Source organism: Manis javanica, chromosome 17, assembly GCF_040802235.1.
Source record: "Manis javanica isolate MJ-LG chromosome 17, MJ_LKY, whole genome shotgun sequence".
In the NCBI taxonomy this organism is placed as follows: Eukaryota; Metazoa; Chordata; class Mammalia; order Pholidota; family Manidae; genus Manis; species Manis javanica.
Window position 1 is genome coordinate 16,027,243 of NC_133172.1, and position 27,164 is coordinate 16,054,406.

The 27,164-nt window shown below is 42.8% G+C and overlaps 1 protein-coding gene across 1 annotated transcript in view; it reads left to right on the forward strand.

Annotated features, from left to right (window-relative positions):
- The window catches only part of ZNF875 (zinc finger protein 875), a 69,985-nt gene that overhangs the window by 34,621 nt on the left and 8,200 nt on the right, over positions 1-27,164 (forward strand). Inside the window, 3 exon segments of the mRNA XM_073226196.1 lie at positions 7,349-7,474; positions 15,401-15,527; positions 15,968-16,063. Of these exon segments, the coding sequence (XP_073082297.1) occupies positions 7,349-7,474; positions 15,401-15,527; positions 15,968-16,063 (349 nt within the window).

Consider the following 27,164-nt stretch of genomic DNA (forward strand, 5'->3'; position numbering starts at 1 on the left):
GCCAGAAGTTTATGTAAGCTAACTTTTCCTGCCCCTAATACTTTCTTTATACTTTTTTAAAGTAGGAAAAACTGATCAAAGGGCACAAGAATTTGAATGGATAAGTTAAGATGAAACCTCTGTGCTAGAGGAATACTCAACACACATGAGATGTTTGGTGCATGGAGGAACCACAGCTTAAATAACTTAATTTGAAGGAACTATGTAACAAAAGAGTTTCTGTTGTTCATTTTGGTACATTATTTCAGGCATGTAATAACCCACATACTTCAGAGGAGTGGGTAGACTTTCCAGGTACTGTGATGTGCATGACATCTAGGTTATACAAAACAGTTTAAGCAAATATTCAGCAGGATATTAGGTATCACTACTAAGGACTTTTGCCTGAGAGGATAAATTATAATTTCATAACAAATGAGGTGTGCTAGCCTCCACCTGATGTTACTAATTTTTAGCCTGTTTTCATTGATTTCATAGAACAGACTTGCTGATGTTTGTTGTGTGTTGAACATTTGATGGACTACCAGTGATATGTCAAGTACAGCTTGCACTTAGGAGTCTTTTATTTTATTTTGGGTTTCCTTTATCATTGGGATCTGGTTTAATTTCATACACATACATACTCTGCCCCTCATACCTACATTTTGACAGACTTTAATGATAACATCATGTAGCAAAGCTAGTGACTGTATCTACCCAAACCCATTTTTATAGGTGAAGTATAGCCAACATTTATCCCCCTGAAAATGATTTCTATAATAGTGCATTGAATAGATGAACCCTTCCCCAGTTTCATAATTTGGGGGAATATTTAACACGTTCCTAGTATTTAACTAATTTATTTAGATACTGCTTCTGTGATCAATTTTGTGCATGTATTTCTTTTATAAATTTTTATTTATTGTCAAAACAAAAATTTAACTGTTTTGAAGCAGTGGGCACTCATACTAGTTTAAGATTTGGAACCCTGGCTGTTCTAAAACATTTGATCCTATTGATTATTTCATCTTCTTTTGAGACTCCCTTCTTCCATCACCATGTCTTTGCATTATTTTGTGCATTTTTGTTTGTTTGGTTGGTTTTGTTTTTCTTGCTACACTCTGCAGTTTTACATTCCCAGGGTAGATCTACTTGGGCAGATCTTTTTCTTCTCTCATGTGAATGGTCACAGTAGTGTCCGGATTTGTTTCCACACGTTGGTATGGTCCTTTGCTACCCCTGCATGTGTCTGTTCAGAAGCAAAGATCAGTGGCTCTTGACAGTGCTTTAGATGTTCAGTACAGTCCTCATTTCAAATGTGTTGTCCTGTTCTGACATGATGTTCTGATTATTCATTCTCAAAATGTGTTTATTGCCTGCACAGTAGAGCCATCTCTCATGCAGCTTTAACTTAGATAAATAACATTTTAGGTGTTCACCTGGAAAAGGGGAGCAAGATACCTATTCAAGTCTTTCAGCTGAATCTGTCTTTGCCATCTATTGACTTCATTCCTGGGACTGAGTATAAAATGAGAGGACTACATCTGTTGCTCTGTAAATCTATCTTAGGAGCTTCTGACAGTATGAGCATCTCAGCACGTCAAGGGTGATATTAGTTGCAAAGTATTTTCATATAACATGACTCCTTTGTCAGTGTATCAGTGAGCATTTGCTGCATACCAAACCATGCCAAAACTTTCTAATTAAAACAAAATCATCGTTAGCACACAACTTGATAGGTATTTTGAGTGGGCACCAGTGGGTGCTTTGCAGGTTTCATTTGGGCTTGCCATGTTGGCGCTGGCAGCTCACAGTTTGTCTGGGGCTGGATGACAATCTGGGCATGACACTTTGCAGGCTGGTTGATTACAGTTGTCTTGCCAATAGGTTTCAGCCCCCGGGTAAGTTCACTATGGATTAAATGTGACCAAAGAAATAACAGTGGAACATTCTTGGGGTGAAAGGGTTTATCACCTGATTTGTTCTCCCAGCTGTAGGTCGAGCACTAGCGTCTCTGCCTCGGCTCAGAGCACTGGGCCGAGCTCTCTATATAGCGCAATAATAGTTTATCACCTGTGGGTGTGGAAGCAGTAGCCTAGCAACAGGCCAGTTACATCATCAGGTGGTTTAAGTTTAGTGAGGATCCTGGCCATGGGAACCCTAACTTCCCCACAAGGGTGTTTTGGTTTTTCTTGGTTCTTATTAATGTGAGCTTGGGCTCATTCCAGAGACGCTGCTTGAGCTTGATCAAATGATGGTCTTGAGTTTCTCTACCCACCAAGAGGGAGGACACCCCCAGTGAACAAGCACCTGTTAAGCTTTGGCTTATGTCATGTTTGCTAATGTCCCTTTGACCAAAGCACATGACATGGCCAAGTCCAGAATTGTAGAAGGGAATAACACAAGGGTGTAGACACAGCGAGACATGATTCACTGGGGTTCATTACTGTCTTGCCAGTGGGTTTCAGCCCCAGGCAAGTTCGCTATGGATTCAATGTGACCAAAGAAAATTGACAGCAGAATGCCCTTTGGGGTGAAACGGTTATACCCAACTTTATTTCCAAGTGGCAGGTCAGTCACTAGAATCCCATTCACTCAGAGCAAGTCTGTATGCAGCAAGCCAGTCTCTGCCTCTGGGCCCCTCTGTCCACACAGCCATCCTCTGGGCTTCTCTGCACAGCCATTCCACACAGCCGTCCTCTGGGCCTCTCTTGCACAGTCGTCCCACACAGCTGTCCTCTGGGTCTCTCTGCCTGCACAGCCATTCCACACAGCTGTCCTCTGGGCCTCTCTTGCACAGTCGTCCCACACAGCTGTCCTCTGGGCCTCTCTGCCTGCACAGCCATCCTGCACAGTCGTCCCACACAGCTGTCCTCTGGGCCTGTCTGCCTGCACAGCCATCCCGCACAGTCGTCCCACACAGCCGTCCTCTGGGCCTCTCTTGCACAGTCATCCCACACAGCTGTCCTCTGGGCCTCTCTGCCTGCATAGCCATCCTGCACAGTCGTCCCACACAGCCGTCCTCTGGGCCTCTCTGCCTGCATAGCCATCCCACACAGTTGCCCCACACAGCTCTCCTCTGGGCCTCTCTGCACAGTCGTCCCGCACAGCCGTCCTCTGGGCCTCTCTTGCACAGTCATCCCACACAGCCGTCCTCTGGGCCTCTCTGCCTGCACAGCCATCCCACACAGTTGCCCCACACAGCTGTCCTCTGGGCCTCTCTGCACAGTCGTCCTGCACAGCCATCCTCTGGGCCTCTCTGCACAATCATCCTGCACAGCCGTCCCAGTCTCTGTCCTCAGTGCTGCTGCCACTCCAGCCTCTGCTCTCCTGCAGCCTTGCAGCCCTGCCATTGTGTCACGCCCAGAGCACTGGGCGGAGCTCTTTATATAGAGTCAACAGTCATGTATTGCCCACAGGTGTGCAATGAGCTAGTCAACCAGGGCCAGGTGAGAATCCTGGCCACAGGAACTCTCATTTTATCCACAATTACTATAGCTACCCTGCACCCCAATGATTCCCATCCTTCCCATGAGCAAGATAAATTCACCCCGCTCCCAAAATCTCTAAAAGCTTCATCCTCTGGCTCAAAGTGCAGTGTTGTGTGTATACCAGCCTGGGTGTGGTTAAAGCTTCTTCAGTGAGACTCCTTTTGAGTCAGAAAACTGTATATTAAAAAGACAAGTTATTTCTTTCTCTCCATGCCAGCCACCATCCAGTGGCACAGCATGGACAGGAACACTGCCGTAGACACTCCCAGTTCAAAAAGGGGAGGAATTAGAAACTCACAGGAGGCCTCCTCATTTTGAACTGTCTCTAGCATTTTTAGTCAAGCTCATACAGCCTTACTCTTTGAGTTTTCCATGTATCAGATTATAAGACCCCTTTATTAAACAAAAGCTACAGTTCTCTTCTGGATAGGCCTCTCATCTTCGGACAGGCCATCAGGGCTGTGGGACAATGCCTGGAGGAATCTCAGAAGCCCTTTAGTTTACAGTCTGCTAGCATCCCCTTAACATTTTCAGAGGTTATAAAGTTTGGCTCATTCAGCCACACTCTTGATCTTTACCCTGAGGTCATCTCTTATTTTGAGGCTCTTGCTCCCTGGAGAGACTGGATATGTGGAACATTTTCATTTTCCAATCCAGCAAATTTTGGCTTGTCCATATTTCCTCCACATTATGCTTACAAACTGTTTCATTGCTTCTTTAGCTCTTCTTTTTTATGTATGTTATGTAGCTGAAAGCATCCAGCTGAAGCTTTTAATAGGCTTTCTGGAGATCTCTTTAGTCAGATCTGAGAATTCATTAGGTATTTTTTCCATTTTCTACATTAGTGCAGGTGGTACTTTTGCCAATGCGTAAAATGTGTTGCCTTTTTCAAGCTGCCATAGTGGTGTCCTCACCACTTTTCTAGCCTCCAGTAAGAGTTTGTGAACCGCTTTCCTTACCTTTGCTAACAGCTTCCTGGATGCTTTCCCAGACTCGACACATGTCCTGCTCCCAAAGCCAATGCCATATGTTTTAGGTATTTGTTATGGCAGCACTTGCTTTCTTTGCACCAATTTAATGGTTTGAAAATCATTTATTCGCAATTCTGTGGGTCAGCAACTGGGTCAGCATTGTGCTTGGGACAGCTGAGGGTTCTTTTGTTGATTTATGTGCACTTATCGTGGGTCTGCAGTCAGCTGGCTGCTCGGCTGCAGCTCGATGATCTCATGTGTCTGGTGGTTGACAGGCTGGTTGGTTGAGGTACCTCAGGACTTGGTTCTCCGTGTGGTTGGACCTCTTCAGTGGGCCAGCTCAGTTTATTTACATGGTGGACTCAAGGTTCCCTGCACAGAAAGAAAGAAGGCTAGCCCCAAATCCAGATGCCTTTCAAACCTTTGGGGATATTTTGTTAGCTAATTTCCCATTGGATAAAACATGTTGCATGGCCAAGCTGGAGTTAGTTTCGGAGGGGAATGCGTATATGATAAAAACAGGGAAGTGTGATTAACTGTGGGTTGTCAATATAAAAATCTACAAGTCAGGTGGGATGCTTTTGGCTGTAAGCAACAGGAATCGTCACTCAGGCTGTTCTAAACAATAAGTAACCGAGCCCATGAAAGGAAATCCAGAGACAGGACACACTTCAGGGTTGGGTCCTGTACCTTCATGAGCTTATCAAGGCCTGGGGTTCTTAAATCCCTCTAGTCTACCCTGCTCACATGTCAGCCTCATGCAGGCTGGTGCCCCTGAGAGACAAAGGAGTTTACCAATTTAATGGTTTAAAAATTATTTACCAATAACAACTTTGTTTGTTACAACCCTAGAAAGTAAGTACTATTATAATATACACTTTTAGAAAATTGAGACAGAGATGTTATGTCACTCATGTAAAGTCATGAGAGAAGGAGGGCTAGCATTTGGACACAGTCTGTCCCCCCGAGTGAGCTTTTAGCAACTTGAATATTTCTCAAACTTTGCTGTGAACCAGAATCACCTGAAAGGCTTGCTTAAACATTGCTAGGCCAGAATTTCTGATTGAATGGTTCTGGAATAGGGCCTGAGAATTTGTATTTCTGGCAAGTTCCCAAGGAATACAGGTGCAGTGGGTTCAGGGACCACACTTAAAGCCAGTGAACTAAGCGATTCTGCCTTTTTTGGGTAATCTGTGCCCATGTTTATGAGCATCAAGAAAAGTACTGGCTTCCCCTTACTCCATCTTAAAAATGAAGTCTCTTGTTAGAATCCTACAGCAGGTGTCTTGTGGCTTGTTGGTTGGCATGGGCCATAGGGCCATTCTTCAGATGACAGGGGGATGGAGTACTTTTCCACCAATCAGGCCTTCCCTTGACTTGACTTTGGTTCCTCAAGCTGCTAGCTGTGTTGCTGCTCATCAAGAGAGGTTTGGATGGATCATGGGGAGTCATCCATTTAGTGTTTACCGTCTCCCAAATGCATGGTTCTAAGACAAATCATGACTTTTCCAGGGCTGTAGGAATACTAGTTGTGTCACCATTATTGAAGTAACACGTTAGTCTCAAACATAGCTCCTTTGTCAGAGATTTTCACGGTGTGTGTGTGCATACATGCACGCATGTGTGTATGTTCATTCTTAGACGGGATTGTAAAATCAAAACCCAGGGATTAGGCAGATATCAAATGAGTGAATACTCATTTTCTCTCCAACATTTAATCATGAACTGTTTCAAACATACAGAAAAAATACAAGGACTCGTACATTGACTCTCACATACCCACCACCTAGATTCAACAATGAGTATTTTGCTCCATGTACTTTACCACCTGTTTATCCACATGTACATTCCTCTACTGTCAGTATAAGGGTCAAATACTGCCTTTACTGCAGTATTTGGTAGAGTACAGTAGAGCATAGAGTTTTATATTCCTTTGGCCTTTCAAACCCTCGGTTAGGCTGCTGGTACAACTGGCCTGCTGTCCTTTCCAACTAACCACTTTTCATTCCTTATTCCCTCCCATCCCATATACCTTGTCTGGAGGGACCACCCCTCTTCTATCACCTTGATCCTTTGAAGTCCTGCCAGCCCTTTGAGACCAAGATCACCACCGTCTCATGAAACCAGCCCTTTACAGGCTACCTCTCTGTGGGGAAGTTGGGGTTCCTATGTCCAGGATCCTCACTGAACTTAAACCACCTGATGATGTAACTGGCCTGTTGCTAGGCTACCGCTTCCACACCTTTAGGCAATAAGCTATTATTGCGCTATATAGAGAGCTCAGCCCAGTGCTCTTGGTGGAGGCGGAGACACTAGTGCTCCACCTACCGCCAGGAGAACAAGCTCGGTCATAAATCCTTTCACCCCAAAGAACGTTTTGCTGTCAATTTCTTTAGTCACATTGAATTCATAGCGAACTTTCCCAGGGCTGAAACCTTTCGGCAAGACAACTGATGAAAGCCGGCAATGTTCATTGTTGACCAAGGAAAAAGACAGGCTGCCCTTATGGGAGGGGTGCTTGAGTGGGCTGCCCCTGTGAATGGGGAGACAGTGGATTGTCCCCCAATGGGTATGTGGTCTGAGGTGGCTTGCGTCCTAGAAGACTGGGCCCCACCCCAAGACTGGTGGCAAGTGGAGGTGACACCTGAGGCAGTAGGGGTGACACTTGGTATATTAAGTAGGTCTTCTGAGAAACGGAGTCCCCGGGAGGCAGCGGGGACTGTGGGTTGGCTGCTTCTCACAGTATTAAAAAGGTCTACAGAAGAGACCCAAGAAATGGCAGCACAAGAACGCAAGCTGCAAACTTCTATGGATTCCCTGAAGAAGGAAATGGCATTGATGTAAGAGGAGGAAGCACGAGAACACTGGCAGCAAGGTGCCATTGAAGAGGTAAAAATTTCCTTACAGAACGAGATGGCAGTGCTGCCAGGTGTTCTGAAGGAGGAAGAGGCCATCAAGGAAAAGGACGAACTCCTCAGGGCAGCACAGGCGAAGGTGGCACAAGAGCATCAGCTGCGAAGCATTGAGCTGAAGGTAAGAGACCTTCTGAGGACTGAGCTAGCATTGCTGCGAGGCACTGTAGAAAAGGTAAAGGCTGTAGCAGAGGAGGCACTTGGGGGAGGGGAGAGAAAGGTGCCATCAGCCCCAGAAATGGAGGAGCTGGGGAAGGATGAAGGGGTGGTGCTGGAGGCACTGGCGCCTCCTGTATTGTAAGCATGCCGAGTGGTTGTAAAAAAAAATAAAGACCCAGCAGCTGAAAGTTCCCCAAGGAGAGGAGCAGCCCCCTCCCCAGGTCATGGGTCACCCTATGGTCCGCCCCTATACTCAGGCTGAGCTGGTGGATTTAGGCTCTCGGTTTAGACAGAAGCCCTTGGCTCCTGCATCTGTGGGACTTAGGTGTGGATGGAATTGTCTGTCAGGATCAGAGATGGGAAAGCTGGCTTCCCTGACAGTGCAGCCCACCTTGAGGCAGTGATTACAAAATGCACATCGGACCTCAGGAGTCACTCCCTCCTCGATTGGCTTATGGCTGCACTTCATGCTGTGTGGCCCAATCCGGGTGACCTACCATCCTCTCCTGTTAGATGGCAGATGTATGCTGAACTCCAACAGGTGTTACGAGAGCTAGGCATAAGAAATGCCATCTGTAGTCCAGATAATTATGGCCCAGATGAAGAGATTTTCACTACTGGGATGAGAAATACTATACTTCAAGCGGCTCCTACATCCCTCTTTGGGTCTCTAGTGGCCATTCTTTCCCCTCACTTAGGGCAGCCCATAGGCAAGGTGACATGTTGTCTTGCCAATGGGTTTCAGCCCCAGGCAAGTTCGCTATTGATTCAGTGCGACCAAAAAAATTGACAGCAAAATGTTCTTGGGGGTGAAAGGGTTATACCCAACTTTATTTCCAGGTGGCAGGTCAGTCACTAGAATCCCATTCCCTCAGCGAGTCTGTGTGCAGCAAGTCAGTCTCTGCTTCTGGGCCCCTCTGTGCACACAGCCGTCCTCTGGGCTTTTCTGCACAGCCATCCCACACAGCCATCCTCTGGGCCTCTCTGCACAGTTGTCCCACACAGCCGTCCTCTGGGCCTCTGTCCTTGGCGCTGCCACCACTCCAGTCTCTGCTCTGCTCTCCTGCAGTCTTGCAGCCCTACCACCATGTCGCACCCAGAGCACTGGGTGGAGCTCTTTTTATAGAGTCAACAGCCATGTATTGCCCACAGGTGTGCAGTGAACTAGTCAGCCATGGCCAGGTGAGAATCCTGGTCACAGAAACTCTCATTTTATCCACACATGTACAGTAGCAGACTTAGGAGAGGCTGCAGCAATGACATCCCAGAAAGAAATAAGATCTATTACTCACATGAAGAATTTAGGGCCCCATGAAGGTTACGAGGACCCAGATGTGGGTTCATTTAATATAGGCAGGAGCAGATGGAAGTGGGAAGTCCAATAGGATCTTACTGGAGCTATGGCAACAGCTGAAACCAGAGCAGCAGTTCCAGCCATTAAGACCAAAGAGGCAGAGGTCAGAGACAGAGCCACGAGTCCAGCCTGTGTGTTTGCAAGACTTCCTGCTGGAGAGTGAGCCAACCTCACTTGAAACCCACGCAGGAAGGTGATTGGGGAACATGGTTTGACTGAGGGGAAGGTCATGGTATCTGCCCTGAGGGACCAGGGGGGAACCAGGGCCACGTGTTGAAATAGCTATCCATTGGTTCCCAGTGAATATACAATGTGCCCTCACTCTGGTGGACACAGGGGCTGAATGTTCACTGATTCATGGTAACCCTGAGCGGTTCCCCAGGACCCCCACTATCACAGATGGATATGGGAGTAAGGCTGTCAGAGTGAAAAAAGCCCAAAGCCCTTTGGGAATAGGGCATCTACCCTCAAGAGTATACTGTGTATATATTTCCTATCCCTGAGTATATTTTGGGGATTGATATCCTGCAGGGTCTATAGTTGCAGACCGCTGCAGGTGAGTTCAGACTGAGAGTACATGTGGTGAAGGCAGTTCTGAGGGGACATGCTAGGCACCCGCCCATAGCTTTGCCTGTGCGTCAGCGGGTGACTAATACCAAACAATACAAACTGCCTGGAGGGCATAAAGAGATTGGAGAAACTCTCCAGGAGCTGGAAAGGTGGGTATTATAAAGGCCACCATAGTCCTTTCAATTCCCCAGTGTGGCCAGTAAAAACGCCAGATGGCTCCTGGCGTATGACTGTGGATTACAGAGAACTGAATAAAGTCATACCCCCTATGCCTGCTGCTGTCCCCTATAGTGCAGTCTTGATGGATACCCTCAGCCGTGAACGAGGAGCATACCCTTATGTGGGAGATCTTGCTAATGGCTTCTTTTCTATTGACATTGAGCAGGAAAGTCAGGAACAGTTTGCCTTCATGTGGAAGGATGGCAGTGGACTTTCACCATCCTCCCACAGGGATACCTCCACAGCCCCACCATCTGTCACGGACTTGTAGCCCAAAACTTGGCTGCATGGGAGAAACCACCAATGGTGCAGCTGTACCATTATATTGATGATGTCATGCTCACATCCAATTCTCTTTCAGATGTAGAAGGTGCAGCACCTAGACTGCTGCAACATTTACAGGAGAAAGGATGGGCTGTGCACAGTATCAAGGTTCAGGGACCTGGTTTATCTGTCAAATTCTTGGGGGTCATCTGGTTGAGTAAGACCAACATTATACCAGAAGCAGTTATAGATAAAGTCCAGGCTTTTCCTACCCCTAGAACTGTAGTATTGCTACAGGAGTTTCTGGATCTTCTAGGCTACTGGAGAATGTTTATCCCGCACTTGGCATAAATTCTGAAGACCTTATACCAGTTGGTACGAAAGGGCGTCAGTTGAGACTGGGATGAGACATGTGCATCTGCCTTTACTACAGCGAAACAGGCAGTCAAGGCTGTGCAGGCCTTGAGTGTGATAGACCCATCAAGGCCCTGTGAGCTGGATGTTCATGTCACTGAAGAAGGTTATGGCTGGGGTCTCTGGCAGCGGTTGAACAAACTCGCCAACCTGTTGGATTCTGGTCACAACTCTGGAAAGGGGCAGAGGTACGATACACTTTGATAGAAAAAAAAATGGCTGCCATGTATCACGCCTTGCTGGCTACAGAATCTATCTCTGGAATGGCCCTGATAAAGGTAAAACCACCTATCCCATCTTGGGGTGGGTACAAGACTGGGCCCAAAGCCAAGGAGTGTGGCACAATGCCCACACTGGCCAAGTGGGGTGCTTACCTACAGCAGTGTAGTGCCCTCTCTAGTAGCCCCTTGAGTGAAGAACTCCAACACTTGTTGGGGCCAGTGACATATACTAGTGAAAAGCAGGAAGAACTTGCTTTTGAACCGTTAGTAGCAGAGAGTCCCTATCGGGAAGGAAGAGCCCCTATACCCGAAGATGCATGGTACACAGATGGCTCCAGCCATGGGCAGCCCCCCAAATGGAGGGCCATAGCTTTCCATCCTAAGACTGAGACAATATGGATGGAAGATGGTGAGGGGAAGAGCAGCCAATGGGCAGAGTTGTGGGCTGTGTGGCTTGTGATCAGCCAGGAGCCCTCCCCTACAGTTGTCTGCACTGACAGCTGGGCTGTCTATCAGGACTTGACCCTGTGGCTACCAACCTGGTACCATGCCAACTGGCTGGTTGGTCACCGACCCCTTTGGGGACAAGAACTGTGGCAAGACTTATGGGCCTGTGGTCAGTCCAAAATAATTACAGTATACCATGTGACAGGTCATTTGCCACGGCATCCCATGAAATGATGAAGCAGATAAATTGGTCCAGATATGTTGGTTAGAAGGAAAGCCTGCTTCTGATGTAGCCCAATAGTTTTACATCAGCATCTGTTGCATGCAGGGCAAAAGACAATGTGGGCTGTAGCCTGTCAGGGGGGCTTGCCTTTGACCTTTGAAGAAGTTGGTAGAACCCAGCAGGAGTGTGTCATGTGCTCCAAAAGGGGCTTACATCGAGCTCCACAGCAACATGGGACAATAGCTAAGGGGCCTATATCCCTTGTCAGGTGGCAGATAGACTATATTGGACCTCTACCTGTGTCAGAAGGATATCGGTATGCTATGACTTGTGTGGACACAGCTATTGGACTTCTGGGTGCTTTTCCTACCCATTGTGCAGACCAGCAGATGACCAAAAGAGACCTGGAGCTTCTCTTTGCTGCCTATGGCCGACCACAGGTAATTGAGACTGATCAGGGCACCCATTTTACTGGACATGCCCTGTAAGAATGGGTGCGACAGCTGGGAATCAAGTGGAAGTTTTATGTGCCACACAATCCTACCACAGCAGGCGTGATAGAGAGGCACAATGGCTTGTTAAAATCCGGACTAAAGTCTGCGGGGATGGTCAGTCCACCTATGGACCGTTCTACGGCATTTGAATGAGAGACCCCGAAAGGGAGCCCTGAGCCCCGTAGACATGTTAACACATATGGCTGCCTCCCCTATACAACTGCAAGTACAAACCAAGGAAGAATCACTGCAGCCGAGGTTCGGCCACCAGAATAACATGTTGCTGCCAGCACCAACTGCACTGAACCCCGGAGACTCCATTGACTGGATGTGGCCTTGGACTTTTCGACACATGGACCAATGATGGCCGGCTCTCCTGGCACCTTGGGGACAAGGCCTGGAAGCTGGCCTCCTGTGTGTTCCTAGAGTAACAGCAGAGTGGCCACCAAAGGTCAAGCATATGCACCTCCAGTAGCACTGTATATAGACCCTTCAGGAACCCCCATGGGGAAAGGAGTGAAAGTATGGTATGCTAGACCTGGATGGGACCCCCTTCCTGCTACGGTCCTATCACAGGACCACTCTCTTGCATGCATCCTACCTGATGGACAAGATTTGCCTATGTTGGTGTCATTATAACATGTGTCTTATCACCCCTAAAGTCTTTGTGGATTGGGAAATTCCTCTGGCTTGAGGATTATTATAATTTTTTGTTATTAGGAACCTCCTCTGGCTTGAGGATTATTTTAATTTTTGTTACCTGTATCAAAATATTGTTGTATCCTAATTTTTATTATCTCTAAATTGTTATCCTCTGTTGCTGTTGTGGAATCTGGTTACAGTGCTCCAGCTTTCTCGCACAGGGACCATTGTAGAATGAAAATGTGTAGATTGTAAGGCGAGAATCCTGGAGGGGTGGAGTGTGGAGAAGTTGGGGTTCCTATGGCCAGGGTCCTCACTGAACTTAAAACCACCTGATGATGTAACTGGCCTGTTGCTAGGCTACTGCTTCCACACCTTGAGGTAATAAGCTATTACTGCATTATATAGAGAGCTCTGCCCAGTGCTCTAGGCAGAGGCAGAGACAGTAGTGCTTGACCTACCGCTGGAGAACAAGCCCCCTAATAAACCCTTTCAACCCAAAGAACGTTTTGCTGTCAATTTCTTTGGTCACATTGAATCCATAGTGAATTTGCCTGGGGCTTAAACCCACTGGCAAGACACTCTCCCTTTGAGATTCCTCTGACGCAGTGATTCACAACCATGACTATACTCAGGAGCCTTTAATAGTATAATAGCCCTATTTCCAGAAAGCCTGATAATTTATTGTTTTTTAGTGGGCCCCAGGAATCCATAATTTAAAACACCACAGTTATCAAATACAGCCAGGGATGAGGGGTGAGAACCATAGCTCTTGTCCTCTCTGTGCTCTTTATTTGTGACTAATTACAGTAGAGTGGGCTGAATACAGTGATTGCTATTAACTGTAGGTGGGGGCAAGGTGGGGTGGTATCTTAAGCCATTCCACAGCCCATCCAGTGTAGAACAGTTGAGCTGGTAGGGGACAGGAGCTATAGGAGAGGGTTTTCCAAGAGGGTAAAAGCCACGGGGAGGGCACAGCATAGAATTAGTTTGCGAGATACGTTGCCACCCTTCCAGGAGTGATGGTGTTCTGAGAAGGGGACCAGTCATGTACCTGCTAAGTGAAATTGATCCGGTAGGAATTGCAGCAATCTGTCAGTAACCTGTCTAGGCTAGTGGACCCCTAGTATAAGTCACATTCAGCCAGCTATGGCTCTGCAATAGTGCAAAGCCCAGAGTGGTCAGACTTACGGATTTTTCAACAGGATCTATAAGTTTATATTTTCATATGAACTGTCTTAATATATAATTAATATAAAGAACTGCAGTGTATGGGTCAAACTAATCCTGTCTGTGACTAAAGGGCAGATTGTGCCCTTTTAGGGCCAGGATTATCGGGCTAGGAAGAATCTCAGACCTGGATCTCAGACCTGGTGCATTTGGGCTTGGTTTCTACACACCTCCAACCCAGGACACGTCACCAAAACATCCCTACCAAAGACCATTATATATTCCCACCCTCCAAAGTACAGCTTTCTAGGTAGCAGAGGGTCATTTGTTAGTGGAATATTAATAACAAATGCATATTCCATCATCTAAAAACGTATTTGATGGCTTAGTATCTGCACGCTCTATTTTAGGCACTGGGGCCAACACAGTAAACAATATATATGGAACTTACTTAGAGTCCAGTGGCGAGTCAGGAAATAAAAATGAATAACACATGCATTATCGAGAGTTAAGGGGATATAGTGAAGCAGGAGAAATGAATAAGAACCAAGTGAGAAGATGGAATTTACATCAAACAGTCCCCCCAGAGCACTTACTGTGTGCAGTTGTTTTTTGAGTCCTGACATTTATCAACTTAACTGATACACAAGCAACTCTGACCCTGTGAAATAAGCACTCTTTTTTTCAGTTTGCAGAAGAAATTGAGATGCTGAGAGGCTCACCAATTTGCCTAAGGGTACACTAGTTGAGGACAGGTGAGTTCCAGATGCAGGTAGTGTGGTTTGAGTCCATGCTCTTTGCCACCACCCACTTGCCTTCCTCAGTCCCGGGCAGGGCAGTGGCATGTGAGGGAGGGGAAGGAAGGATTCCTGCTGTGAAATGTACACGTGGGTGGGCTGTTCACCCCCAGAGACTCAGCTGCTTCGTGTAGAACATAAATGCTTAGACCAAGTAATCTCTGATATTCTTCAAACTCAGCAAGATGATTATTTTTTACTGTGTAATTTGTGTGTATGTGTGTATGTGTGTGTGTCTTCTCCCCACCTAGATTTAAAAGCTCCTGATGTGAAGGGGGTTTTGTTCTGTTTTGCTTTTATCCCCCTAAGGGCTAGCCTAGGATGTTGACAGTTACAGGGATGCAAGTGATGCTGGCCCAGTAGAGATAGGAGAGTAATGGTCTTTGGACTCTTGGCACCAAGGTCACGTAGGGGTGGGAAAATATTACTATCTTGGGTTCATTGGCCGGAGCCCTGTAAATTAGAGACAAAAGATGCATTAACAAGAGAAAAACAAACAAGTTTATTAACATGTACATGCATACCCACAGGAGTACTCTGTGATGAGTAACTCAGAGGGGTGGGTGGGCTCATATAGCAACTTAACAAAAAAGTAATAACTTTTTAGAGAAGTGACAAGAGAAAGGAGAAGGATTGTGAGTTTCTGGGGTGGCAAATTGTGGTAGGGAAAATAGATGGGGAACAGGTGAAAGCTGAGGCTGGTTATTAATGTTAGTTGAGTAGCTTGCTCTGGTTCTCTTTCCTGGCTGGTAAGATGTGGTTGTCTTCAGTGATACAACTGCTATTCTCCTGGTAGAGCGGAACAGGGACACCTTCAAAAATATATTTTCTGCTTTTAGGCAAATAGAAGGACAGAGCTTTTCTTGCATCCGCTGCTACTTAATTGCCTTCAGCAGAAAAAAATACTTATTCCAAAATGGAATGTTTTGGAGTGGCCTATTCTGCTACCCTTTTTTCACCATTTAAATTAGGTTTTAGAAACCTCTTTGTCCCTCAGGGAAGCTGTTTGATCCCTCACCCTGAGCTGTGGCAGGCAGACTCCTGGGTGAGCAGGGCTTTGTTTTGTGTTGAAGGCGTTTGTGGCATTCAGGGATGTGGCTGTGGACTTCACCCGGGAGGAGTGGCGGTTGCTGAGCCCTGCTCAGAGGACCCTGCACAGGGAAGTGATGCTGGAGACCTACACCCACCTGGTCTCACTGGGTAAGGATGGCTTCCTTTAGCACTCAATCTGCCCTGTGGAGTATTTTCTACATGTCACAAGGAAAGGCTACCCATGAAGCAGCTTGGTCTGAGTGTTGGGCTTAAACCAATAATTTACCTTTTCCCTCAGAATAAATCTGGATTTAGTAGAGTTTCATATTTTGTATGATACTCTGCATTTCCAGCCCTCTTTCCCAAGCCTGGGGCTGTCTTACTTTATCTCCCTCCAAACCCAGGAGGTTTTTATTCCCCAAGTGTAAATACACTGGTTTTCTAATAGGAGGCAATTTTCTTACTCAAGCTTCCTATTGTAGAGAAGTCACTATTCATAGGTCCTGTTTACCACCCTCTGGGTTTCCCTACCCATTTTGGCCGTGAGTTCTGGAATGGCCCCTTGAGCTCATAACCAAGAGTCTCCTTGTTTTCTTTCCTATGAGCAGAAATTCCATTTTCCAAACCAAAACTCATTTCTCAGCTGGAGCAAGGGGAAGAGCCCTGGATAGAGGAGAAACAGCATCCACTCGGCCTCTGTCCAGGTGAGTGAGACACTGTAGACGGGACCTTGCTCAGCTTGGCTTATTGGGAAGGAGGCATCTCTCAGGTACTAGGGGGATGCTCTTCTCCAGGCCTCCCAGGTCCTGGCATGACCCACCTTCTAGAATATCCTCTTCAGTTGAGGGAGAGACTTTCCTAGTATCCTTGTCTCTTTCCTCCTTTCCTTTCACTTAGCTTGCCTTTTCCATCCTGTTTTCCTCATTCATAAGCTTCTTTCTCTCTTCTTCATCTTAAAAACTGCACCTGCCCTTCTAGATACATCTCCAGTTTCTCTTCGGCTAAGCATAATTAATTATCTCCACCTCTCCAATTCCCATAATTGGAAAAAATGACCCAAGAATTAAGATGACAGCAAGTTATGAAAAATAATAAGATGTATTCATGTGTTAATATCCCAGCTTAAGAAAAAAACGTAAATCAACTGAAATCCCATTTCCCCTTCCCTGACTGTATTCTATACCTTCCTACCTCCCTGCCCAAAGGAAACTGTTTTTAAAAATTAGGAGTTTGTAATTCTCGTTGCATGACTTTCTGTTTTACTTCATATATATGAATCCCTTATCCATCTATAGTGTTGTTTGGCATATTTTTAAACTTTCTATCCATGTCATCATACTATGTATATCCTTCTGTAATTTGCTCTCCTTACTGACACTGAGTTTGTAAGATTTATCCATGTTGATATATGTATTCATTGTTGATTCACTCATTTTTACTGCTATATGATTTTTTTGTATTATATATGTAATTATAATTCACTTATCCATTCTATTTTGTTGGACATTTACTTTTTTACCAATTTTGACTGTTAAAAAATACAACTATAAACATTCTCATAGCAGTGTCTTTGGACATATAAGCACTTAACTACTCCAAGATGAACAACTAGGAGTGGCGTAGCTGAGTCAGTGTACGCTTGTTCAGCCTTACTAGGTAATGCCAAATTGTTCTCCACGGTTGCTGCTTTAGTTCACTATGGCTGCTGTAACAAAGACTTCAGTTTTTGACTGTCTTTTGGGCATGAAATGGCCTCTCACAGTGGTTTTAACTTGATTAGCATTGAATTGGAGCATCTTTTCATGTGTTGTAAGGTTGATTGGCATTGATGTTTCCTCTTCTATGAATTGCCTGTTCAAATTTTTTGCCTGCTTTTCTTTTTCTTGTTCATTTATAAAAAATTATAAGTGAATTCTTTGTCAGTTAAATGTATCATGTCTGTCTTACAGTTTGTGGGCTGCTACTTTTTTGAAAACTTTAATTTTGAGATAATTTAAGTCTGAATTGGTAAAAAAAAATAACAGAAAGTTCCCATCTATTCTTCACCAATAATATCTTAAATAACTGGAGTATATTTCAAATCCAAGAAGTAGACATTGGTACAATTCTGTTAAGTAAACTACGTGTATTCAGATTCAGATTTCATCAGTTCTTACATGTACTCTTCTAGTATTGTTGTATAGTGCTTATGAAATTTTGTCACATACGTAGATTCATGTAACCAACACCACATTTCTCTGTCATGTTCCATGTAGGAATGTTCCATCACTACAGAGAAGTTCATTCATATTACCCTCCCTCCAGCCTTAGCCCCTAGCAACCACTGATCTGCTTTCTATCACTGTAATTTTTTCATTTCAAGAGTATAAGTAGCCTTTAATTATAATTTTATAAATTGTGGTGTAGTTTTATCAGTCTTTTTTGTATGGCTTATGTGCATGTGTATCTGATTTAAGAACTTCCTTCTGTCAAGATCATAAAATGTTCAGACTTCTTCTATAAATTAAAAGAGATATTCCTTTTTACTTTTAGATCTTTAATCTGGGAGTGATTTTGTAAGTGTTGGGAGATGTGGATCTATTTTTATTTATTTCTAAATGCATAACCATCAGACTTGGTACCATTCATTGGATAGTTCATCATTTTCCTCAAATTAGAATGCCACCTATCATATTTTGAGTTTCAGTGTATGTATGGGTTAATTTCTGGACTCTGTTCCATTTTAGAATTTGCTTATCCCTGCACCAGTATCACACTGTTTTTATATACTATAGCTTTTTAATAAGTCTTGCTGTCTGGTAGGTTAATTCCTCCTATCTTACTTTTCATGGTGTTTTTGTTAGTTTTAGCCCATTTACAGTCAGCCTGTGAGATTTCATAAATATATGGTCAGGATTTTGTTGTAATTATGTTGAATTTATACATTCATTACTAAACATTAATCGGAGAGAAATGACATCTTATTTTTTAGTAAGGCATCTTGATATACACTCTTATGAAGGTTTCATATGAAAAACAATGTGGTTACGACATTCACACATATTAAGTCCCCCCCATACCCCAATGAAGTCACTGTCCATCAGTATAGTAAGATGCCACACTCACTATTTGTCTTCTTTGTGCTGCACGTACATAGAGTCATGTAACCAACACCACATTTTTCCATCATGTTCCATGTAGGAATGTTCCATCACTACAGAGAAACTCATTCATATTACCCTGTGTACTAAGCATAATACCCGTCCATCCCTTTCTCCCTCTCTCCTGACCTACTATCTCCAACCACTCCCATTTGGTAACCCCTAGTCACTTCTTTGAGTCTGTGAGTCTGCTGCTGTTTGGTTCCTTCAGTTTTGCTTTGTCATTGTACCCCACAAATGAGGTAAATCATTTGGTTCTTGTCTTTCTCTGCCAGGCTTATTTCACTGAGCATAATATCCTCCAGCTCCCTCCATGTTGTTGCAAATGGTAGGATTTGTTTCTTTCTTATGGCTGAATAGTATGCCATTGTGTATATGTACCACATCTTCTTTATCCATTCATCTACTGATGGATACTTAGGTTGCTGCCATATCTTGGCTATTGAAAACAGTGCTGCAATAAACATAGGGGTGCATATATCTTCGTGAATCTGAAAAGTTGTTTTCTTTGGGTAAATTCCTAGGAGTGGGATTCCCAGATCAAATGATATTTCTATTTTTAGCCTTTTGAGGAACCTCCATATTGCTTTCCACAATGGTTGAAGTAATTTACATTACCACCAACAGTATACAAGGGTTTCCCTTTCTCTGCATATTTGCCAGCATTTGTTGTTCTTAGTCTTTTCGATGCTGGCCATCCTAACTGGTGTGAGGTGATATCTCATTGTGGTTTTAATTTGCATTTTCCTGATGATTATTGATATGAAGCATCTTTTCATGTGCCTGTTGGCCATCTGAATTTCTTCCTTAGAGAATTGTGTGTTCATATCCTATGCGCATTTTTTTTGGTGTCATTAATCTACAATTACATGAGGAACATTATGTTTACTAGACTCCCTCCTTCATCAAGCCCCCCCCCACATACCCCATTAGTCACTGTCCATCAGTGTAGTAAGATGCTGTAAAATCACTACTTGTCTTCTCCGTGTTGCACAGCCCTCCCCATGTCCCACCCCCCAACTTATACATGTTAATCGTAAGGCCCCCTTTCTTCTTCCCCCTCTTCTCCCTCCCTTCCCACTCATCCTCCCCAGTCCCTTTCCCTTTGATAACTGTTAGTCCATTCCTGGGTTCTGTGAGTCTGCTGCTGTTTTGTTCCTTCAGTTTTTCCTTTGTTCTTATATTCCACATATGAGTGAAATCGTTTGGTACTTGTCTTTCTCCACCTGGCTTATTTCACTGAGCAAATGGTAGGATTTGTTTTCTACTTATGGCTGAATAATATTCTAATATTCCATTGTGTATATGTACCACATTTTCTTTATTTATTCATCTACTGATGGACACTTAGGTTGCTTCCATTTCTTGGCTATTGTAAATAGTGCTGCAATAAACATAGAGGTGCATAGGGGTGCATGTGTCTTTTCCAAACTGGGATGCTGCATTCTTAGAGTAAATTCCTAGGAGTGGAATTCCGGGGTCAAATGGTATTTCTATTTTGAGTTTTTTGAGGAACCTCCATACTGCTTTCCACAATGGCTGAAGTAATTTACATTCTCACCAGCAGTGTAGGAGGGTTCCCCTTTCTCCACATCCTCGCCAACATTTGTTGTTGTTTGTCTTTTCAATGGTGGCCGTCCTTACTGGTGTGAGGTGATATCTCATTATGGTTTTAATTTGTATTTCTCTGATGATTAGCGATGTGGAGCATTTTTTCATGTGCCTGTTGGCTCTCTGAATTTGTTCTTTGGAGAAGTGTCTGTTCAGATCCTTTGCCATTTTTTAATTGGCATATTTGCTTTTTGTTTGTTGTGGTGCATGAGCTCTTTATATATTTTGGATGTCAACCCTTTATCGGATCTGTCATTTATGAATATATTCTCCCCCATACTGTAAGATGCCTTATTTTTCTATTGATGGTGTCCTTTGCTATGTAGAAGCTTTTCAGCTTGATATAGTCCCACTTGTTCATTTTTCCTTTTGTTTCCCTTACCCAGGGAGATAAGTTCATGAAGAAGTTGCTCATGTTTATGTCCAAGAGATTTTTGCCTATGTTTTTTTCTAAGAGTTTTAGGGTTTCATGACTTACATTCAGGTCTTTCTTGCATTTCGAGTTTACTTATCTGTATGGGGTTAGACAATGGTCCAGTTTCATTCTCTTACATGTAGCTGTCCAGTTTTGACAACATCAGCTGTTGAAGAGACTGTCATTTCCCCATTGTATATCCATGCCTCTTTTATTGTACATCAATTGACCATATATGTTTGGGTTAATATCTGGACTCTCTATTCTGTTCCACTGGTCTATAGGTCTGTTCTTGTGCCAGTACCAAATTGTCTTAATTACTGTGGCTTTGTAGTAGAGCTTGAAGTTGGGAAGCGAGATCCCCCTGCTTTATTCTTCCTTCTCAGGATTGCTTTGGCTGTTTGGGGTCTTTTGTTGTTCCATATGAATTTTAGATCTATTTGTTCCAGTTAATTGAAGAATGCTGTTGGTATTTTGATAGGAATTGTATTGAATCTGTAGATGGCTTTAGGCAGCTTGGCCATTTTGACAATATTAATTCTTCTTAGCCAAGCGCATAGGATGAATTTCTTCCTATGAAAACTCTAAGTTCTCTTAAGAGTGTCTTGTAGTTTTCAGGGTATAGGTCTTTCACTTCCTTGGCTAGGTTTATTCTTGGGTATTCTTTTTGATGCAGTTGTGAATGGAATTGTTTTCCTGAGTTCTCTTTCTGCTATTTCATCATTATTGTGTAGGAATCCAACAGATTTCTGTGTATTAGTTTGCTATCCTGGAACTTTGCTGAATCCAGATACTAGTTTTAGTATTTTGGGGTGGAGTGTTTGGGGTTTTTTTATGTAGAATATCATGTGATCTGCAAATAGTGACAGTTTGACTTCTTTACCAATCTGGATGCCTTTTATTTCTTTGTTTTGTCTGATTGTCATAGCTAGGATCTCCAGCACTATGTTGAATATAAGTGGGGAGAGTGGACATCCCTGCCTTGTTCCCGATCTTAGGTGAAGAGCTTTCAGGTTCTTGCTGTTAAGTGTGATGTTGGCTGTGGGTTTGTCCTATATGGCCTTTATTATGTTGAGGTACTTGTCCTCTATACCCATTTTGTTGAGAGTTTTTATTATGAATGGATGTTGAATTTTGTTGAATGCCTTTTCAGTATCTATGGAGGTGATCATGTGGTTTTTGTCCTTCTTTGTTTTGATGTCATGGATGATGTTGATGGATTTTTGAATGTAGTACCATCCTTGCATACCTGAGATGAATCCCACTTGATTATGGTGTATGAGCCCCATGATGTAGTTTTGAATTCGGTTTGCTAATATTTTGTTGAGTATTTTTGCATCTATTTTCATCAGGGATATTGGTGTGTAATTTTCTTTTTTTGTGGGGTTTTTCCTTGTTTTTGTATTAGAGTGATGCTGGCTTCATCGAATGAGTTTGGAAGTATTCCCTTTTCTTCTATTTTTTGGAAAACTAAGGAACATGGGTATTATGTCTTCTCTGTATGTCTGATAAAATTCAGCAGTGACTCCATCTGGCCCAGGTGTTTTATTCTTGGGTAGTTTTTTGATTACTGATTCAGTTTTGTTACTGGTAATTGGTCTGTTTAGATTTTCTTTTTCTTCCTTGGTCAGTCTTGGAAGGCTGTATTTTTTTAAGAAGTTGTCTATTTCTTCTCTGTTATCTAGCTTGTTAGCATATAGATTTTCATAGTATTCTCTAATAATTCTTTGTGTTTCTGTGGTGTCGGTCAAGATTTTTCGTTTCTCATGTCTGATTGTATTTATGTGTGTAGATTCCCTTTTTCTGTTAATAAATCTACCTAGGGGTTTATTTCTTTAAAGATCCAGCTCTAGGTTTCATTGATTTTTCCTAATGTTTTATTCTTCTCAATTTTATTTATTTTTTCTCTGATCTTTATTATGTCCCTCCTTCTGGTGACTTTGAGCCTCATTTGTTCTTTTTTTTCCAGTTTCAATAATTGTGACTTCAGACTATTCATTTGGGATTGTTCTTCTTTCTTTAAATAGGCCTGGATTGCTATATACTTTCCTCTTAGAACTGCCTTCGCTGCATCCCGCATAGTTGGGGCTTTGTGCTCTGTTGTCATTTGTCTCTGTATATTGCTTGATCTCAGTTTTAATTTGGTCATTGATCCATAGATTATTTAGGAACATGTTGTTAAGCCTCCATGTGTTTGTGAGCCTTTTTGTTTTCTTTATACAATTTATTTCTAGTTTTATACCTTTGTGATCTGAGAAGCTGGTTGGTAGAACTCCAATATTTTTTAATTTACTGAGGCTCTTTTTGTGGCCTAGTATGTGGTCTACCCTGGAAAATGTTCCATGTGCACTTGAGAAGAATGTGTATCCTGCTGCTTTGGGGTATAGGGTTCTGTAGATGTCTGTTAGGTCCATCTGTTCTAGTGTGTTGTTCAGTGCCTCTGTGTCCTTACTTATTTTCTGCCTGGTGGATCTGTCTTTTGGAGTGAGTAGTGTGTTGAAGTCTCCTAGAATGAATGGATTGCATTCTATTTCCTCTTTTAATTCTGTTAGTATTTGTTCCACATATGTTGGTGCTCCTGTGTTGGGTGCATATATATTTACAATTGTCATATCCTCTTTTTGGACTGACCCCTTTATTACTATGTAATGTCCTTCTTTATCTCTTGTTTCTTTGTTTTGAAGTCTATTTTATCTGATACCAGTACTGCTACACCTGCTTTTTTCTCCCTAATGTTTGCATGAAATATCTTTTCCCATCTCTTCACTTTTGTCTGTGTATGTCTTTGGGTTTGAGGTGAGTCTCTTGTAAGCAGCATATAGGTGGGTCTTGCTTTTTTATCCATTCTATTACTCTGTGTCTTTTGACTGGTGCATTCAGTCCATTTACACTTAAGGTGATTATCTATAAAAAAGTACTTATTGCCATTGCAGGCTTTGGATTCATGGTTACCAAAGGTTCAAGGTTAGCTTCTTTACTATCTAACCATCTTCCTTTAACTCACTTATTATGCTATTATAAACACAGTCTGATGGTTCTTTATTTCTCTCCCTTCTTATTCTTCCTCCTCCACTCTTTTTTCTTGTGTTTTATTGTGTACTCTTTTGTGTTTACCTTGACTGCCTTTGTGGATAGCTAATTTTATTTTTTGCCTTTAGTTAGTATTTGGTTGATCTGCTTTCTTTGCTGTGATTTTATTTTCTGTGGTGACATCTATTTAGCCTTAGGAGTATTTCCATCTACAGCAGTCCATTTAAAATATCCTGTAGAGTTGGTCTGTGGGAGGCAAATTCCATCAACTTTTGCTTATCTGGAAATTGTTTAATCCCTCCTTCAAATTTAAATGATAGTCTTGGTGGATGCAATATTCCTGGTTTGAGGCCCTTCTGTTTCATTGCATTGAATATATCATGCCATTCTCTTCTGGCCTTTAAGGTTTCTGTTGAGAAGTCTGATGATAGCCTGATGGGTTTTACTTTGTAGATCATCTTTTTTCTCTCTCTGGCTCCCTTTAGTACCCTGTCCTTGTCCTTGATCTTTGCCATTTTAATTACTATATGTCTTGGTGTCATCCTTGGGTCCCTTGTGTTGGGAGATCTGTGGGCTTCCATAGTCTGAGAGACTATTTCCTTCCCCAGCTTGGGGAAGTTTTCAGCAATTAATCCTCCAAAGACACTTTTTATCCCTTTTCTCTCTCTTCTTCTTCTCGTACCCATATTATGCAAATATTGTTCTGTTTGGATTGGTCACGCAGTTCTCTTAATAGTCTTTCATTTCTAGATATCCTTTTATCTCTCTCTGCCTCAGCTTCTCTTTATTCCTGTCCTCTGATTTCCATTCCATTAACAATCTTTTGCACCTCATCCAGTCTGCTCTTAAGTCCTTCTATTGATTGTTTCATTTATGTTATCTCCCTCTAGACTTCATCCTTTAGCTCTTGCATATTTCTCTGCAGCTCCATCAACATGGTTATGATTTTTATTTTGAATTCTTTTTCAGGAAGATTGGTTATATGTATCTTGCCAGGCCATCTCTCTGGCATTGTTTGAGTGATTTTGGACTGGTCCAGGTTCTTCTGCCTTTTCATGGCTCTAGAAGTGATCACTGGCAAGTGGCACGTGTGTCAGCTGGGAGAATAAAGTCCCTTCCTGCATGCTGGTCACCTTACCCTTCTCCGCTGCTTGTGCCCATTACCCACACACAGGGCGTAGTCTCTGGGTTAACCCCCTGAACTGCCATGGGTGGTGTGGCCATTTGGATGGCCTAGTGCACTGCCAGGGATCACAGGGCACAGTGTGTCCTCTCCTGTGAGAATGGCACCCCTTCGTGGACTTTGCCCCACCTTTCTCTGTGTGTTCTAGGCAGCTGCCTGATGGTGACAGCCTCTGGGTCTATCCCAGCTAGCTGCGTGCTGGGAGAAGACTCTATGTGGTTCCTGTGGGCCAGGCTGCTCCCCAGATGGTCCACAGCAGTGGCAGATCAGCTGGTTTGCAATCAGTCCCAGCAAGGGGTAATGAACTGCAGGCTGCTTATTGCTGTGAGGGGCTTCAGAGCTGCATTGTTACCCAGGGGTTTAGGGTGCCTGAAGTTCCTTAAGATTCCCAGCCTGCTGGGATAATATTTTTAATGTACCCAGTTTTCTTTTGTCCCACGGGAGCTGGCTGTGAGGTTCCACTGTCAGTCTCTGTCTTGGATTTTACTTTTCTGTTTCTCTAATATCCAGTATACCATGCAATATGTGTCTGTGCTCTTGTTGCAGATTACTAGGGATGGTTATTTAGCATTCCTGTGCTTCCACTCCCTCCCCACTCTGATTGTTTTCCTCCCACTGGTGAACTGGGGTGCGGAGAGTGCTCAGGTCCCACCAGGTCACAGGTTTGTTTCTTACCCTTTTTGTGGGATGCTGAATTCTCGCAGATGTAGATGTAGCCTGGCTGTTGTACTGTATCTTCTGGTGTCTCTTTTAGGAATAGTTGTATTTGCTGTATTTTCAAATATATATTGTTTTGTTAGGAGATTTCTGCCGCCCTGCTCATGCCACCATCTTGAACGCCTCCTGGCTATAGGCTTTATATTCCTTTTATTGGGTTTGAGGCAGTCCCATTCATTTCCTAGTTTGTTGAGTGTTATGAATAAGTACGGGATTTTTTTAGATACACTCTGGTTCTATTGAGGTGGTCATAGTCTTTTTTCCATTTATTTTGTTAATATGCTGTATTTCATTAACCGATTTTGATATATTAAACTTTGTTTTCTGGAGTAAATACCACTTTAATGTATAATCCTTTTGACTTATTGCTGGATTTGGTTTGAGAATATTTTGTTAAGGATGTTCTTCTATTCATGAAGTTTATTGATCTGTATTTTATGTTCCTTGTTATATCTTTATCTAGGTTTGGTATCAGGATAATAATGACTGCATATAATGAGTTGGGAAGTCATCTCTCCCTCTTCCCCATTTACTGAAAGAGTCGGTGGAGGATTTGTATTGTTTCTTTAAATATTTGTTAGACTCCACCAATGAAGGCAATCAGACAGGAACTTATCTTTGTGTGACTTTTAATTACTGAATCTGTCTTGTTACTTATTTTATCTATTCAGAAACTTGTTTTTCTTGGGTTTTTGTAATTTGTGTCATTCTTCTATTTTGTCTTTGTTGTCTAATCATTGGCATAAAGTTTATAATATTCTCTTCTAATCCTTTTAATTTCTGGGGTGTCAGTAACGAAGTTCCCTTATTGTTGATTTGGTAATTTCTGTCCTCTTTTTCTTGTTCATTCTAGCTAGATTTCTCAATTTTGTTGATCTTATTTAAAAACACCTTTTAGGTTCATTGGTTTCTCTATTCATTTGTGGCTTTCTATTTGATCATTTTTTGTGAGCATGTATTTTCCTTGTTTAGACTTATTTTGTGCTTTAGTTTTTTTTTTCTTACTTTCTTAGGATACAAACTTAGTTGATTTGAAACCATTCTTTAACAAAGGCATTTAAAGCTACAATTTTCTGTCTGATCACTTCTTTAGCTACATCCCATAAATTTTGTTACACTGTGTTTTGTTTTCATTCAGTTCAAATATGTTTCAGTCTCTCTTACGATTCCTTGTCTATCCCACCAGTTACGTAGAGGTGCTAGTTTAATTTCCACATATTTGTGGAAAGTTCTAATTTCACTCCTTTGTGGTAGGAAAACATTTTGCATGACTTTAAAATTTTATTGAGACTCACTTTTTTGCCCAGCATATGGTCTATTCTCGAGAATATTCTGTGTTTATTTGAAAAGAATATGTATTCTGCAGTCATTGGACAGAGTGTTCCACCACACATCATGAAATTGGTCAAGCTGGTTGATTGTGTTATTGTCTTCTATATCTCTTATTTTCTAATTATTCCATCTATTATTGATAATGGAATATTGAAATTTCTAATTATTGTTGAATTTTCTAATTCTTTCAGTTCTTTGTTCCCTGTGTTTTGTATATATACTTTTAGATATATATTCATTTTGATTGTTTTAGTTTTCTGATTACCCTTTTGTCTTTATGAAATGTCCTGTTTTTTATCTAGCAATAATCCTTGTCTTGAAGTCTATTTTGTCTGCTATTAATTCAAGTATTCCAGTTCCCTTGTGATTACTGTTTA